The sequence below is a fragment of the Pan paniscus genome, chromosome 16 (genome assembly GCF_029289425.2).
Source record: "Pan paniscus chromosome 16, NHGRI_mPanPan1-v2.0_pri, whole genome shotgun sequence".
In the NCBI taxonomy this organism is placed as follows: Eukaryota; Metazoa; Chordata; class Mammalia; order Primates; family Hominidae; genus Pan; species Pan paniscus.
Window position 1 is genome coordinate 64,875,816 of NC_073265.2, and position 15,804 is coordinate 64,891,619.

Consider the following 15,804-nt stretch of genomic DNA (forward strand, 5'->3'; position numbering starts at 1 on the left):
AGGCCCGGGAACGTCTGCTGCCAGTGATGCTGGAGCTGGCATCCATGTCCACATGATGTCCATGGCACAGCGGCCACCTGAGGCTGGGGGCATCTGAGTGGTGGCTGCAAAGTTGGGCCCTTACCTCTGCTTGAGTGAAGTTCACCAGGGCCTCCCCTGTGCTGTCCTGCTGGGCGTGGAACAGCCGGCCTAGCTGGGGGCCCCGCACCACACGGTAGAGCAGGAGCTGGGGGTCAGTGCCTGCGCTGGAGCTGGCTCTGAGGGTCTGACTGCTGAGTGGCTGGACGGACCCTGCCAGAGGCAAAAGGGGATATCAGATTTTGACTGGGAGCCAGGTCCAGGCCTGTGTTTGCAAAGAGGCAGCGTGACCCTGGCATGCCACCCTCAGCTCTGCCCCAGCTCCTGGCACCCAGGAATGCCCATGATCAGCACACCCACCTGGGCAGACAGTGAGTGTCCGGCTGCCCTCCAGCGAGAGGAGCACTTGCTTCTGGGCCGTCACTCGGAAGAAGTGTCCGGAGGAAGTGTGCTCGCCGTCAGAGAGGCGGAAGCGGAAGCCTCCATCCAGGGATCCTGGGGACAGGGGCATTGGGTCCAGCTGGCCCGAGCCGGCTCCCCATCTCAGGGCACCCCCGTGGGCAGCAGGAACCCGAGGCCCGGCCCTCAGCACCCACCTCTGTGTGAGAACAGCACGAGCCCGCCGTCCAGCTGGGCCTGCGTGAAGCTGCGCACCTCGGTGCCTGGCGCCCCCCGCAGCACTACCCGTCCGTTGCTGGGCTGCTCGATGGTGTAGACCAGATCCTCGGACCCAGAGTCGCCGTCCGTGCTCCTCAGAGCCTCCGCAGGGATGGGCGCAGTGGCCCCCTCCCACATCTGGGGACACAGGCCTGTGAAGGTTCTGCCTTGCCGCACTCACCCACCCCTTCCTCCCCGGCCCTGGGCTGCCACCAGGGCTCCAGTCCTGCTGCGGCTCAGGCCCTCAGGTGGCATCGAGGCTGGCGCCACTCTGGCTCCCCTGCACAAAGGCCTCCCGCATTCACCTTCCCTGTCACCCCAGGGAAGGCCCCAGGGAAGGTCACCCTCCAGGCCCAGCCTCCCTGCTCTCCATCTGCCCTAGTCCTGCGTGTCTCTCAAGGCCAGCTTATGTCCCCTACCCAGGAAGGCCCCAGCTCTTACCCTCACCAAGTTCTCACTCCCAGAAACCCCCAACGCTGACCAACAGTGCTCCTTAATCTGTCTCACTGGTGGGGCAGGGGTCTCCTTTCAGAGCCTCCGTGTGTGCCTGGCCGGGACTGGGCACAGGTGGGAATGGTGATTTTAGAAATGGGCCCTCCTTCCAGCTGAGGGAGGGGTGCATGGTGCAGAGAGTGGGGGGCTGATGGTTGGCACTGTTCTGCAGCACAGAATCAGCGTGGGATGGGCCCAGGTGCTTCCAGAGCAGTTAGGGGCCCTCCTCATGTTGGGCAAAGGGGACCCCTTTTCAGGCCTCCCACTTGCAAGCAGAGCAGGTGCCTTGTTCCTGAGGTCCTGGTACCAGTCTTGCTGGGTCAATTACTTGCGGGCAGAGCTGCAGTGGGACTCACATGCCCGGAAAACGGAGCCTTCTGGCATTCCTGGGCTTCCTCCCCTGGCCCCAGGGAGCCCTCAGGCCTAGCCCTGGCAGGAGGGGCCATAATGTTGCGGGGCAGGACCCCAGCACTAGGCTTCTGGAGCAAACACAGGTAGATGGCACCACCTGGTGGCCGTGCTGCCACACAGCCGTCCTGGCCTGTGGTTCCAGAGCACTGTGTCCCACTCTTCGGCGGCTTCCGCACCACCAGGCCACCCGCTACGGGCACATCCTAGACCACCAAGGCCCCCCCAACCCCCGCCCCAGGCACCCCATGTCAGAGACAGCCCAAGTCAGCCCTTTATGGAAACTTCAGTGGCTCCTGCTGACCGGGGAGGATGCACCCCAGAAGCTAGCGTTCAAAGCCCTGCCATATGGGCTTAGTAAAGCCATGCCCTTTCTGTTCCACCAGAACTACTTTTGCAACCATGGAGAAGTTCCATCCCATGTCTGGGCCTCAACTTCCACCTGCAGAGTGGGGCCCTTACCTCTGCCTGAGTGAAGTTCACCAGGGCCTTCCCTGCACTGTCCTGCTGGGCGTGGAACAGCCTTGTGCAGGAGTTTGGGGACCCAAGCCGTAGCCTTCACGTGCTGGGTGAAGGTGGGAAACTTAACAGCTTCCGCCCTGATGCCTGCCCTTAAGGGCTTGTAAGTGATTCTGTCAGATGTTCTGGTCCTTAGCCACAGAAGAAGGAACAGCAGAGCCACCCGTGGCCGCTCAGAAGTCTGCCTACCATACTTGCAAACATCCAATAAAAAAACTTCCCACCTGTATTCTATTTCAGCACAATCTCACTTCTCTCCTTCCAACAACCCCGTGAGGCATGTGGCAGTGTCCCCATTTTGCAGAGGAGGAAACTGAGGATCAGAGCTGGGGGAGCTCTGTGTCGCAAAGTAGGGGACGCTGGCCTCTTTCTCGAAGGAGACATGGGGGTGGTCCCAGGGATGCTCTCACCTGCAGGCCTGTGTTTGTAGTGAGGATGGGGGGTTGGTCATTGACAGGCAGGACAGTGACAGTGAAGGCCACAGGATGGCTCTGGCGATCCATCTCGGAGGCGTTAGCCATCAGGACAAAACTGTCTGTCAGTGTCTCGCTCCCATCATGCACGTAGCGGATCAGCTGCTCTTCCACCTAGGGGCAGGCCCAGGGCTGGCAGTCAGGCCCCAGCAGCACCCTTCATGCCCTGCCTTTGGGTGCAGGAGGAGACTGACTCTTTTAGGGCTTCATTTTCCATTGGTAGAAAATGGGGACCATAAGTTTTGGCTCCGAGGAGTTGTGAGGAAGAAAAGATATATGGTATTTAAAGCATAGGTGCTTCTGAAATGTGACTCCCCGTCTCCTCTCTGTGTATAACCCCCAGACTGGGAGTCCCCAGGGCTCCCTCCACTCTGCCCCCAGAGCTGGGCTGCAGCCCCTGGGCCTCTCTCACAGCCATACCTCTCTCCAGGAGAAGGCGCTGAGGGTCCTGGCTTGAGGTCCGTCCTCCTTCTGCAGGGCTCCATGCTGGGGTGGCTCCAGCACCTGCAGGCTGAGGCCCAGGAGAGTGGGGAAGTAGGGCCCGGAGACGCGGAGCAGTGGAGGGGCCAGGGTGAGGCTGCCACCCTCAGGGACGCTGAAGTTTTGTGTCTCTAGTGGGATGGCAGCGGGCAGCACCTCCAGCTCCACAAGGACGCCCTCGAGGGGAGCACCCAGGCCTGAGGCCACATCTAGTGAGAAGGCATCGCTCCAGGCCTCAGGGCGGGAGTGCAGGTACAGGACCCTGCCCATGTCCACTGCCTCCTGGGAGAAGCTCTGCAGGGGGTCCAGGCTGGGTGGCTCATCTGCCAAGGCCCCACGCGACACCATCACCAGGTAGCCGGCACTCGGTGGGCTCTTCACTGAGAATACGATGTCTGCTGGCGGTACTGCCTCCTGGGCTGCCTGGTTAAGAGGTCATGAGGACTCACAGGGGGCCACAGAGGGGGTCTCAGAGGGGTCCATTGTGGCCCTAAGCAGCCGGAACAGGCTTGATCTTGCCCCACTTATTCCTCTAGATACCACTGCTCATTTAGACACACAAACACACACGTGGGTTCACACACACAGCAGCCAGACATGCGGCTGGTCACATTTTTTGTTTTTTGAGACAGGGTCTCACTCTGTCACCCAGGCTGGAGTGCAGTGGTACAATCACAGTTCCCTGAAGCCTCAACTTCTCAGGCTCAAGGGATCCTCCTACCTCAGCCTCCCAAGTAGCTGGGACCACAGGCATGTGCCACCAGGCCCGGCTAATTTTTAAATTTTTTGTGTAGAGATGGGGTTTCACTGGGTTGCCCCGGCTGCTGGTCACATGTTAATGACCACCCCACACATGGTTGCAGGGGGTCGGTCACACAGCTTGAGATGCACTCCCTCAGGGAGGTGCATAATCACATGTCCCCAGGCTCAGTGACACAGACACACGAGTTCATCATATGCTGACGTGGTCACACATGTACACATGCGCGTGTGCACACGCACACACACAGGTCCCCCTGCTCAGGATCTGTCAGGCCTGCGGCTGGTTTGCAGGCAGCACCTCCCCAGCCCCTGCTATTACCACCCAGGACCATCAGAGGGCGCCCGGCCCACCCCTCCTGGAGGCACAGCCGCGTTCAGCTCAGGCCCTACAGAGCTCACGCCCCAAAGGCCACACGGGCTCCCTCACCTGATGGGCCAGCCACAAGAGGCCAAACCACCCCCAAACTCACATTCCTGTTCTATGCCTTTGCCCGGAATGTTCCTTCTGCCTGGAATACCACTCCCCATTCTCTGCTCACGATGGCCTGTGCTCTTCAGAGCCCGGCCCAAACGCTGCCTCCTCCTGCGAGGCCTTCCTGACTCCAGATCTGCTGGCTTGCTGTCGGCCCCAAGCTCCAGACATGCAGACCAGAAGGGTCTCCGAAATGAGCAGTGTAGGAGAGTAAGGCCGAGAGCGGGCAAGGACTGGCCTGAGGTCACACGGCAAGTCAGTGAGCCTGCTGGAGGGCCTGTGGCTGCTCTGTGGGGTTCCTGGGTGGGCAGAAGCCACCCAGGTCTGGGCTCTGAGAAAAGAGTGGGGGACATGAGGGTCTGAGGAGTAGCGGCCTGTCTCCACGGTCAGCAATCCCCAAAGCTCAGGACCCGTGATGTCCTCCCAGGGAACTGACTGCAATGGAGATTCTCGGGCTCCACGTCAGAGATTCTGTAGGGCTGGGTGGGGTCCAGGAATCTGCATGCTCAGCCATGTCATGGACATGAGTGGACACAACCTCTGGAGGCGCACACAACTCCCAGGAGGATGGGTGTATAGCAAGCTCCCCAGAAACTCCTGGGAGCACAACATATATGGGAGCACATCTGAGGCACGTGCACACATGTAACCTGGAGCCACCACAGCCACAGCCCAAGTCATGTGTGTTCCTGGCATGGAGGCTGGGAGAAGGCCCTCTACCTGGCCCACACCCCCGCTCACCACCTCCAACTCCTCACCTCCAGCTGGTCCCTTCTGATCTCAGCTGCCTCTCCCTGGAAGACGTAGATCTTCTTGTGCCGGACCAGCTTCAGTGGGGCCAGTGGGCCCTCTAGGGCAATGGTCACTTGTAGGGTGGCATCCGTGTGCACTGGCCCTGCTTCCACGGAGAAGGCCAGGGTGTCGCGGGGGCTGAGGCTGCCATTGTGGCTATAGAGAACGGCCCCATCCAGCAGGTCCTGCTGGGAGAAGGCTGTGGCTGGCTGACCAGCCCGGAGTAGCTGTCCCCAGCGAGGGCCAGCTGTGACGTGGTAGTGGACCTCATTCCCACTGCGGATGTCGAGGTTGGTGTCCAGGTGGAGCACGGCCGTGTCGATGGTGCCCTGGCCTCCTTGAGGGACCACAAGGCTGGAGCCGTTGGCCACACGGAGGTAGGGTTCCGAGGCCTGCACCTCCAGCAGCGCAGTGGCCTGGTGTTGCCCATCGGACACCTGCAGCTGGATCCAGCCACGGTCGGCCCCTGAGTGCACGAACAGTACTCGCCTGTTCCTGAGGTCCTCCTGGGTGAAGCGGTAGATGGGCCGCGTGGGCTCATCTACGGCCACGATACTGCCAAAGAGGAGGTCCTTGCGGGTGAGCACCAGCTGGGCGTCAGCAAAGCCCGAGTCAGCATCGCTGAAGGCCACGTCGTCTGTAGTCAGCAGCCGCCGCCCACCCCGGGCCACATGGAAGATCCGGCTGATGGTCTGCACAGGGGCGTGGTCATTCACGGGCTGGATGGCCACTCGGAAGACACCCCGTACCTCCTCCCAGGCCATGTCACCACTGCTCTCGCCCTGGCGGGTAGCAACAAATGGGATATCATCTTCCGTGGTCTCGGAGTCATCATGCTGGTAGACCAGCCGGCCACGCAACAGGTCTTCATTAGTGAAGGATGTCACCACAGTGGTCTTGTCCTGTGTCCCACGCCAAGCCAACCTCCCATGGCGGGGCCGCTCCATGACCTCATAGAGGTAGCTGGCACTGTTGAGACTCTTGACAAAGAGGTGGTCAGCAGAGAGGACACCCTCACCACCCTCAGGCACCACGAGGAGGACATTGGTGAGGACGGGCGCATCTGGGTCACCACCAATGTGGATGGGGAAGGTATAGAGCGGGGAGAAATATGGTGGAGCTGTGACACGGAAATGGAAGGTGTCCTCAACTGCCTCTGAGGCACGTGCTGTGGCCCCATAGGTCACCCGGCCAGCCTGTATGTCATCCTGGGTGAAGCCCTGGCCATCTGACAGCCTCGTGCCCTGTAGTTGAAGGTTGCCTTTCCTGGGAGCCTGAACCACCTCATAATGGAAGGTTGGGGGGCTTGGGCCTGCCTCCTCCAGGGTGGCCTCCAGGTGGGCTGTGGTGAGGGCCTCCTGCTGGGTGTTCTGAGTGTGCAGTGGCTCCAGCCGCAGCATCCACACGGTGGCTCTCTGGATGGTCACTGGGAAGGACAGATTGCTCAGGATTTCCTGGCCCACCTGCACCTCCAGGGCCAGGTTCTCCACGGTGTCGTAAGCGTGGTGCTGTGGGTCGGTGCTCAGGTACCTCACGCGGCCCTGCTCCACATCCCGCTGGTGGAACGCCTGTGTGGCCCACCACTCAGCACCCTCCACCCCACCTGCCCCCTGCTTCTGCAGCTCCCCAAACTGCAGGGCCCCAGTGACGCGGAACAGCACGCTCACATCCTGCCCCACGGCATTGGTCTCCACCGACAGGTTGGCGGGCAAGATGGGCATGGCAGAGCCTTGGGCCAGGCGCAACCCTGTGCTGCGGTGGATCTGTATGGCTGGCCGGATGGCCACCACCTTCAGCGTGGCTGGGGGGCTGGCCTGCAGTCCATCGCTGACCCGGAACGTCAAGTCCTGTGCAGGGCCACCGTGGTGGACATAGACTAGGCTGCCGGCCTCCAACTCCCGGCAGGAGAACTCGGTCGCCGGCTCCCCAGGCTGGTCTCGGCGCTCCACGGGGAGGCCAGAGGAGGTGCCAAGGACCTGGAAGGTGAGGCCCTCACAAGCAGAGTCCGGGTCATAGGCCTGGAAAACCTCGGGCCCCAGCGGCTTCTGCGTGTGTTCCAGGATCACCATGAGGCTGCCATGTGGGAAGATGATGTGGGGTGGGTCATTGACAGGGTTGACCTGGATGGGCAGGAGGTAAGTTTGGCCCCTCCGCAGGCATGAGGGCATGGACACCCGAGCCGTCACTGACACCTCCAGCACCAGCTGGTCGGAGGTATCCTCAGAGCCATCGTGGATGAAGCGGGCCTTGCGGTTCACCACATCCAGGAGGGTGAACATTTTTCGTGCCTGGGCTCCCGGGATGTCCAGCTCGAGCTCGCCATGACGTGCCCCTCGGGTCACGCTGAACAGCACCTGGGATTTGCGCAGCTCAGCCTCCATCAGGTCCAGCGTGGGCTGCACGTGCCTCCACTCAAGCCAGGCTGTGCCCCCCTCGGCCACCACCAGTGGGCTGATAGTCAGCAGCTGTGTGAAATTGGCAAACACAGCAGGCAGCCCTGGCTCAGGCACGCATGGCTCAGGCAGCTCCATGGCTGGCCAAGCCTCAGGGGCCAGGGTGGAGAAAGCTTCATAATGGCCATAGGCATCGTCCTCATACTCCTCCTCCTCCAGCCTGCAGCCGGCCGCCATGTTGCGCGTCAGCAAAGCTTCCCGCAGCCCCCGCCTCTGGCCATTGACACTGAGGTCTTCCATGCAGCCCAGCAGGGAGGCATTGGTGGCCTCTGGTGTCAGGCCCAGGCGGTGTTCCTGGAGGTGACGAGAGGCCTCTGCATCCAGTCCCCCGAGAAGGAGACTGCCCCGTGGCTCCAGGTAGCTGAGGACTCCTCGGTTCGAAGTATGCGTAGGGTACTGGTCCACGGAGATTTCCAGCCGGTGAGCATTGATGTGGACACTGACCTCATGGGGCTGCCCATCGGCCACAGGCACACTGTTGTGGAGCAATACGGTACCCTGGCCCTTCTCCACCACGGCCCGCAGGTGGCCCTCAAATATGTCCACATAGATGAAGTCCCCACGCCGGCCCCCTGCCTGGAAGGCCAAGGGTGCCTGCTGGCTCTGTGTGGTGAGTGTAAACTCTAGGGTTCCTTCATCCTGAGTGCCCCAGGCAGTGAAGGCAGCCAGAGAGTGGGGCCCAGAGAAGCCCAGGGCCACATCATCACTGGCAGAAAACTCTTCAGCACAGCCCTCATGCACATCGGGGGTCAGAGGCCGGAGGAGGCTGCGGCCATTGAGGGTGGCTGCATGGAGGCAACCCCTCAGGGGTCGGCTGGTTCCCCTCAGGTAGGGCAGGCCAAGGGTCCCAGTGCCCCCAACAAAGAGCCCATAGGGGACCTCTAGGGGGGCTCCTGGGACTGCTGAGGAGGCGTTCAGAAACCCGTCGACTGACAATGTGGCCCAGCCCTCTACGACAGTCAGCACCACAGTGTGGGGGATGGAGTCACTCAGCAGCGTCTCTGCTGGAGTCTGCAGCCTCAGCTCCTCCTGGCCCAGAACAAGTCTGACCTGAAGAGAGATGGGGAGTGGGAGATAGTGGACAGCACTTTGGATCCATCATTTCCCTTATAAAAGCATAGAGCCGGGCGTGATTGCAGTGGTGGCTCATGCCTGTAATCCTAGCACTTTGGGAGGCCAAGGCAGGCGGATCACCTGAGGTTGGGAGTTTGAGACCAGCCTGGCCAACATGGAGAAACCCTGTCTCTACTAAAAACACAAAATTAGCTGGGCATGGTGGCGCATGCCTGTAATCCCAGCTACTTTGGAGGCTGTGGCAGGAGAATTGCTTGAACTCGGGAGGTGGAGGTTGCAGTGAGCTGAGATCATGCCATTGCACTCCAGCCTGGGCAGCAAGAGCGAAACTCTGTCTCAAAAAACAAACAAAAAAAAGCATAGTGAGTTCCCCACACTTGGGGCCCCAGAGTGGAAAACCTAGGACAAGGGCCTCTGGTGCCACTCCTCTTGCCGTCCTGCCATCTCTTTATTCATCCTCCAAACACTCACCAAAGGAAACTCTGGGCCAGGGCTGGATGGGCTCTGGGGACCCTGATGTGAATCAGATGTGGTCCTCGCCCACAAGGAACTGACATACAGCAAGATGCTCTCCTAGAAATCCAACCTGTGTTTTTAAATTCTTCCCCTCTTTCCTTGAGTGAGAGGTGCCAGAAATATTGTCTTGGAATCTGGATTTCAACTTTGGAATAATGGGTAACTGGGAATCCCTTGATCAGTCCCCTTCAACAGGGCAAAGTTTCTTGGGGTCATTGAAGGCAGCCAGGCTCACTGTTCAGGGATAGGCTAATTTTTAAATTAAAATTTAAATACTCTGTGTTCTGAAAAAAAGCTCCCTGACCTGGGGTGGAAGGAGATCTTGGGGAGAGATGAAGGACATAGTTCTGTCTCCATGACATTGACAGCAGAAATGGCTCTGGTACGGTGCTCCCAGATGGTAGAATGGGAGGTGGCAGAGTATGGTAACTGCAGAACCAGGGCACTAAGAACTATAATTTTGGAGTCCTGGTATGGAGCATCTCTGTAGGGGTGTGGCATCATTGTACCTACAGAACTGGACAGCCATCAGCACCAGCCTGCACCACGCTGGTGTTTAACAGTGAAAGCAGCAGACTGACCAAGCCCTAGTCCTCTCCCCATGGGGTGTGGAAGGAGATGGCTGCCCCAAATTTGTTTTTTGTTTTTTTTTTTTTTTGAGACGGAGTTTGGTTCTTGTTGCCCAGGCTGAAGTGCAATGGTGCGGTCTCGGCTCACTGCAACCTCCTTCTCCTGGGTTCAAGTGATTCTCCTGCCTCAGCCTCCTGAGTAGCTGGGATTACAGGCATGTGTCACCATGCCCGGCTAATTTTTTGTATTTTTATTAGAGACACGGTTTCACCATGTTGGCCAGGCTGGTCTCGAACTCCTGACCTCAGGTGATCCACCCGCCTCAGCCTCCCAAAGTGCTGGGATTACAGGCATGAGCCACCGTGTCCAGCCTTTTTTTTATTTTAAAAATAGAGATGGGGTCTCATTGTGTGGCTCAGGCCAGCCTTGAACTCCTAGGCTCAAGTGATCTTCTCACCTTGGCCTCCCAAAGTGGTAGGATTATAGGCATGAGCCACTGCACCCAGCCTGGCACAAATTTGGAATAAGACCCTGGGTTCTTAAACTCTTCATGGTTTAGGGGAAGACTCAAGAAAGCCACAAGACTCCTTGCTAACAAAGCTTGTGGCGTCTTGAAGGATGAAATGGAAAAATGAGGAAGCTGAGGCAGTACTGGTGCTGTTACTGTCGTGGACAGACCGTGGTGCTGCAGAGAAATTGGTGCAGTGCCACCGGGATGCACAGGGGTCATGGGGGCTCAGGAGGGGGCCTAGCCCAGGAGGAGGGGATGCCCACACTGAGACTTCAAGGAGAGGCTGGAGTTAGGCATGTGCAGGGAACAGGAGAGGCGCACACCTGGCAGAAGGAGTGTGCATCAAGAGCCTGGCAGCAAGCGACTGTAAGATGGCCAGGAACTGAAAGCAGTTCAGGGTGGTCAGAGCACAAAGGGCCAGCGAGGGCTTGTGGCGGGAAACATGGTTGGAGGGAGCCAGTGGGCAGAGCCAGTTCATGAAGGATTTACCATTTCTGGGCTGCTGCTGCCCATCCCACAGTGGAGAACTTAAGACCCCAAGATAAAAGTGACTTACACAAGGTCACACAGCCAGCTGGGGTTCACTCAAAGCTAGAGAAGGAATCCCACCCTGAATCCCGCCCAGATCTCAGGGGGACGTCACTCACCTGCAGGCGTCCAGAGTAGAGCTGCAGCAGGAGGTGGTCAGCTGGGCCTGCTGCCAGGAGAAGGAGGGCTTCGGGCTGGGACGTGGAAAACTGCAGCTGTAGGTCTATGTCGGTCAGAGCCGTGGCCACAGGCACCTCCAGGTGGTTCTCACCGAAGAAGGAAGCTGTGTGAGAGAGGGAGCTGTGGTCAAGGCTCAGACTCTTGCCTGGAGGAGGCGAGGTGCCGCAAAGAGGGACGGGTGGGTTGCAGAAAGGGGTCCATGCTGGCGCACCCTCATGGTTCTGCTGTATGGTGCTGCCTCTGAGCACTGCCCGGGTCCCAGCATCTTCTTGGTCCTGGCACCAGAAGGCACAGGCTCACCTTGTGTCCAGCCCAGACCTTGAATTTACAGGAGGTCAGACCCAGAAATTCCCAGCAACTCAGGTCTCCTCCTTGGAGGTTCCTGGAGCCAGAGGCCTCCGCCAGCTCTGACTCACCTCCCCTGGGCCCCAGAGGAGTCTCCCTCGTGGGTCTGGCTCCTGGACCCAGCCCAAAGGGAACCGCAACTGGCCTGATCATCTGGCTTGGTGGTCACAGCCCCAAGGAATGGAGTTTCTGGAGAATCACCCCCAGTCCAGACTGATCCCTGCTCAGATTCCTTCTCCTAAGTGCCCTTGTGCTTGGGCTCCTGTGCAGCGCCTGCTGTGCCATGCCCCGCCTCCACGGGTTGGCTGAGGCCACGACTGGGATCTGGGGGTGGTGTCAGCATGGCCCACCTATCCCCGCTTCTCTCTCAGGCCATTCTTCCAGCTGCCATTGAGCGTGGGGGCGGGAGCTTATTGGCCTGAGTCTGCCAAGGAGCAAAGGCTCTGAGGCCAGATGGGAACCATGTGCAGTGTCAAACCAAAGTGGGCCCACACTTCCTCCATTACCCTTGCTATTGCTTCCTGCTGGAGAGCTATTCACAGTCCCCGATGAGCAGTCAGATCCGGCCCCATTGTTTCCACTGTGGCCAAGGAACCAGGGATGAGAACAGCTGAGTTCCCAACTTCCCCAGGCCACCACGCAGGCTGAGGCTGAAGACAGGGCTTGGGAGGGGCTGAGGGTCTGCTGGGCAGGCCAAAGAGGGCCTCCCCAGGCAGAAGGCCATGTCTGGGCTTGCCTGGGGTTAGTGGTTCCTATGCAGGGCCCGTTCTGTCCCATACCGGGACTCCTCCTCTTTTGAATTGCTGCTTCCTCCAGTCAGTTTCCCCAGATTAGCCTCCCTGACTTCCAACCCGCTGCCACAATTTCTGGTCCATGCCTTTTGTGGTGATAAGAGCCAAATATAACTTTGACTTTGCCTGCAGATGTCCAGGGCTGGGGGGTAGAGAAACACGGGTTAAAAACGGTGATTCATTCCTGTTGGGCTTCCCTCAAACCCCGAGAGCGAGCACAGGCTGACGGCCTTGATAGGGATAATCCGGCACCAGCCCCATGTGCTGGTCCCTGGCCAGCCTGAGCCAGCTGCCATCCGCCTGAGTAAGCAGCTTCAGCCGTTGGAGGAGTCGGAGACTTGTACACCCTAAGGGCAGCCAGCCCCACTGGGAGGGATGTCCAAGAAAGATCCCGTAAGAACCCCTTGGGCTGAGTTAAATCCCCTCTAGTTATCTCCTCCTGCCAGCACTGCTGGCAATACCAGCACCTTGTCTGGGAAACTACGGGAATCAAGGGAGCCCTGCAGACCATCTGCGTGGGGGCGGCCCAGCAGGTTCAGCAGAGCTTGGCGCCAGCAAGGGACAGACCAGGGAACTGCAGGTGGCGGCCACCTACCGGGGTGCCTTATCTGCAAAGACATTGATTCCTAAGAGCAAAACACAGCACACTAAAGTGAGGGAGGCCATAGCACAAAGGGTGGGGGCACATGGCCCTGCAGGATGGAGCCACCACCATCACCCGCTGGAGCGGCTGACAGCAGCTGCCAGGAGTCTACTGTTGAATTTTCAGAATTTTGAGAGCCAGGTGATACTGCCCACAGTGAGAACATTTATACCAGGAAAACAGGCAAATACTGCAAATCAGGGATCCCCCTCCCCAAGAAAGCCCATTGCTAAACATTTACCTATCCAGCACCCACAGAGAAGGGGGCACATGTCCCTGCCCCTACCCACCCTTGCACTAAAGGTATATGTAGACCCACCAAGTCAAGGTCAACATCAGGGCTCTGGGCCAGGCAGGAACTGAACTAGATGGTTGGCCCTAACCACTGAACCACCTGCCTGCAGCCCCCTCCCAGCAGAGGAGAGTAGAGCCTGTTTGGCCAGAGTGGGAGGGTGGCAGGAAGTAGAGGTACTTTCCAGAGCACTGGGGTCTGAATGGGTCCATTGAGGGGCTGGGCCCTGCTGCTTCCTGTGGGGCTGAGCGGGAGGGGCTCACACAGGCTGTCTTGTGCTGCTGGAGCGCGTGGCCAGGCAGCCCCCCATCCCAACAGAGGCCTCTGAGGCCTTGCTGGCCAGGGCTTTGGAAACTCTGACAGCGCCACTCCCACCACCTCCTGGTCTCCTTTTTTCTGCCCCTCTTACACTCTCTGAGGGGCTTCAGTTGCAAGAACTCAGAATCCCTGTCCTGGAGGTGGTTGGGGGGCAGTTGAAGAGGGGCTTCAAATGGAGAGGGTGTGCAGAATTAAGATGTAATAAGCTAGGAGTCAATCCAGAGGACTTCCTGGAGGAGGTGACGGTGGTGTACAGTCACAGAGAGGGAGGAATAGGCAGTCTCAGAGGACAGCAGCAAGGCCGAGTGAGACTGGCAGGAAGTACACAGGTCCCCTTTGGGTGGGGCTAGGAGGGTTTCTGCTCCATCACCCGCTAAAGCCTCTGGCTAACTTGAAGGAAGAGAAGTAGAGGGAAAAGTAGAATGGGTCAAGCTAGGCTCGGCTGCGTGACTGGGGTGGGGGGGGGATGGAGGAGGTTGTGGGGAGACATTGGCACAGGCTAGATCAGACCTGCCATTGATTCTCCTGGGTCAAGAGGACCCATGATTCATCAAAACAGCAGACCAAACCTGTAGCAGCCCCGTGGGCTGCCCTCTGAGCCAGGAGAAGGGGCCCACTTCAGGCCTCAGTGTCACCATTCTGTAAAATGGGCACAGTCCCTCCCACCCCTTCCCCCTCCTGACTGTGGGGATTAGTCCTGGGGGTCTCTCCCTGATCTAGGAGTTTGCTGTCCATATGGATGTGGGGAAGGTTAATGGCATGGGGTGCCTGGACATGCCAAGCCTTGGGCATGAGAGGAGCAGGATGCCCCACAGGTCTGGGGGCCCGTGGGAGGGGCAGGAAGAGTGCTGTGTGTATGGGTTTCTCTCTCTGGAAGGCGCGTCGGTGAGCGTCCAGGGCTGTATATTAATAGATGTGTATTTGTGTGTGCGCAAGCATGTGGGTGGCTGCTGGGGGTGTGCTTTGGGTTTGCGTAAGGCTGTGTGTTTATGTGTGTGTGCGCGTGTGTGGGCCGGGAGCTGCCAGGACAGAGCAATGATTGTGCCCGGGCCTGTCCTGCCCTTCGGTGCCCGCCTGCCATTACTTGGCTGGGCCTGGCTCCATGAAAGGGGCTGTGTGTTCTTGGAGGGTTCCTGCCCCTCCTGCTCAGCGCCCATAGAGAGGTTTGCTAAAGGTGGGTACATCCTCAGGCTTCCCACCCTTCCTCCCCATAAACAGGGCACTGCTGTCTGGGCCTGAGGGTGGGGTGGCTCCATCCTTCTTCCTGAGACCTAGGCCTGGGGGCACAGAAAAAGCCTGTTTCCTTCCCTGCCAAGTCCCTTCTCAGGGGCTAGAGGAAACCTCAGTCAAGGTCCCCAGCAAGCCCCCTCTGTCAGGGCAAGGGCTGCGCTGGCATCTCCGGGCTCCCCGGAGGCACTGCTAGGAGGAGTGTGGATGGGCTCCTGAGGCTTCCAGCCTGACACCCAGCCCTCTGTCTGACACCAGGCTCCGGGGACAAGGGGTCGCCGTGAGGGGAACATCTCTGCCCATCAGGCCCGCCTCCCCCGGCCAGGGCCCCACCTTCCCCAGCCAGGCCAGGGCCGGGTCTCAGGCACAGATGCCTCTTCCAGGCTGAGGGCTGCTGTGGGCTCTGTTCCTTCTGAGTCCTCAGAAGGCTGCCTGTGTCCCTGTATCTGCCCCATCTCTCCTTCGCCTCCGGCCATCCCTGCTGCCAGGCTCTGCCTCTGATCCCCCTGGTCTCCCCCTAGCTCTTTGGCTCCCTCTTCCCTCTGCCCCATCCTGGCTGTCCCTGGGCACATCACCCTTTGCTCTAGGACAGTCTGGAGGGCCCCGGCCCAGGGCCCCACCCTCCATGGGTGCTGAGTCCCACAGCATCAGCATTGTCTGTAGCTCAAGCCTGCTGCAGGGCACTCAGCTTCCACCTTCCAGACAGACAAACTGAGGCTCCAGAGGAGAAGCGATTTGACGAAGAGAAGCAGAAAGAGATCCAGCAGGTCCCAGCACCACCCGTGTGAGCCCTACCCACCCAGGCACCCCCACTGTACCCCACTCTCTGGCAATGGATCCCTGTGTGCCCCACTCCCGCCATGTTCCTGGTTGCCTGGGGGCAGCCCCACAGCCAGGCTGCGTCATGGGAGCAGCAGCATTCCTGGGTGTCTGCTGCCGCCTGACTTTATAAGGGAGAAATTCTGGGAGCCCGGAGCTGCTGGCCCGTGGGGAGTGCCTGGGCCCGTAGTTGAGGGTGAGGGCAGGAGACCTGGACATCTGTATGTGGGGGAGGGACACCCAGTGCCACAGAGACAGAGCAGGTGAGAGGTGGAATGCGTAACAGAGACCCATTCATTCATTCACTCAATCACAAATACAGCAATACAGTGATAGGAATGGAAGAAGACAGCTAACATGGGAGAAAGTTATTAAAACTGAGAAGGAGAAATCAAGATGCCCTC

General features: G+C 59.3%; 1 protein-coding gene across 1 annotated transcript in view; it reads right to left on the reverse strand.

The window, feature by feature from the left end:
* CSPG4 (chondroitin sulfate proteoglycan 4) overlaps positions 1–15,804 on the reverse strand; it is a 38,652-nt gene that overhangs the window by 7,837 nt on the left and 15,011 nt on the right. The window contains exons 2-8 of the mRNA XM_034939157.3: positions 10,905–11,068; positions 5,100–8,636; positions 3,048–3,530; positions 2,565–2,741; positions 675–873; positions 439–573; positions 125–291 (exon numbers count right to left, since the gene is read on the reverse strand). Of these exons, the coding sequence (XP_034795048.3) occupies positions 125–291; positions 439–573; positions 675–873; positions 2,565–2,741; positions 3,048–3,530; positions 5,100–8,636; positions 10,905–11,068 (4,862 nt within the window). The remainder of the gene's footprint in view (positions 1–124; positions 292–438; positions 574–674; positions 874–2,564; positions 2,742–3,047; positions 3,531–5,099; positions 8,637–10,904; positions 11,069–15,804) is intronic.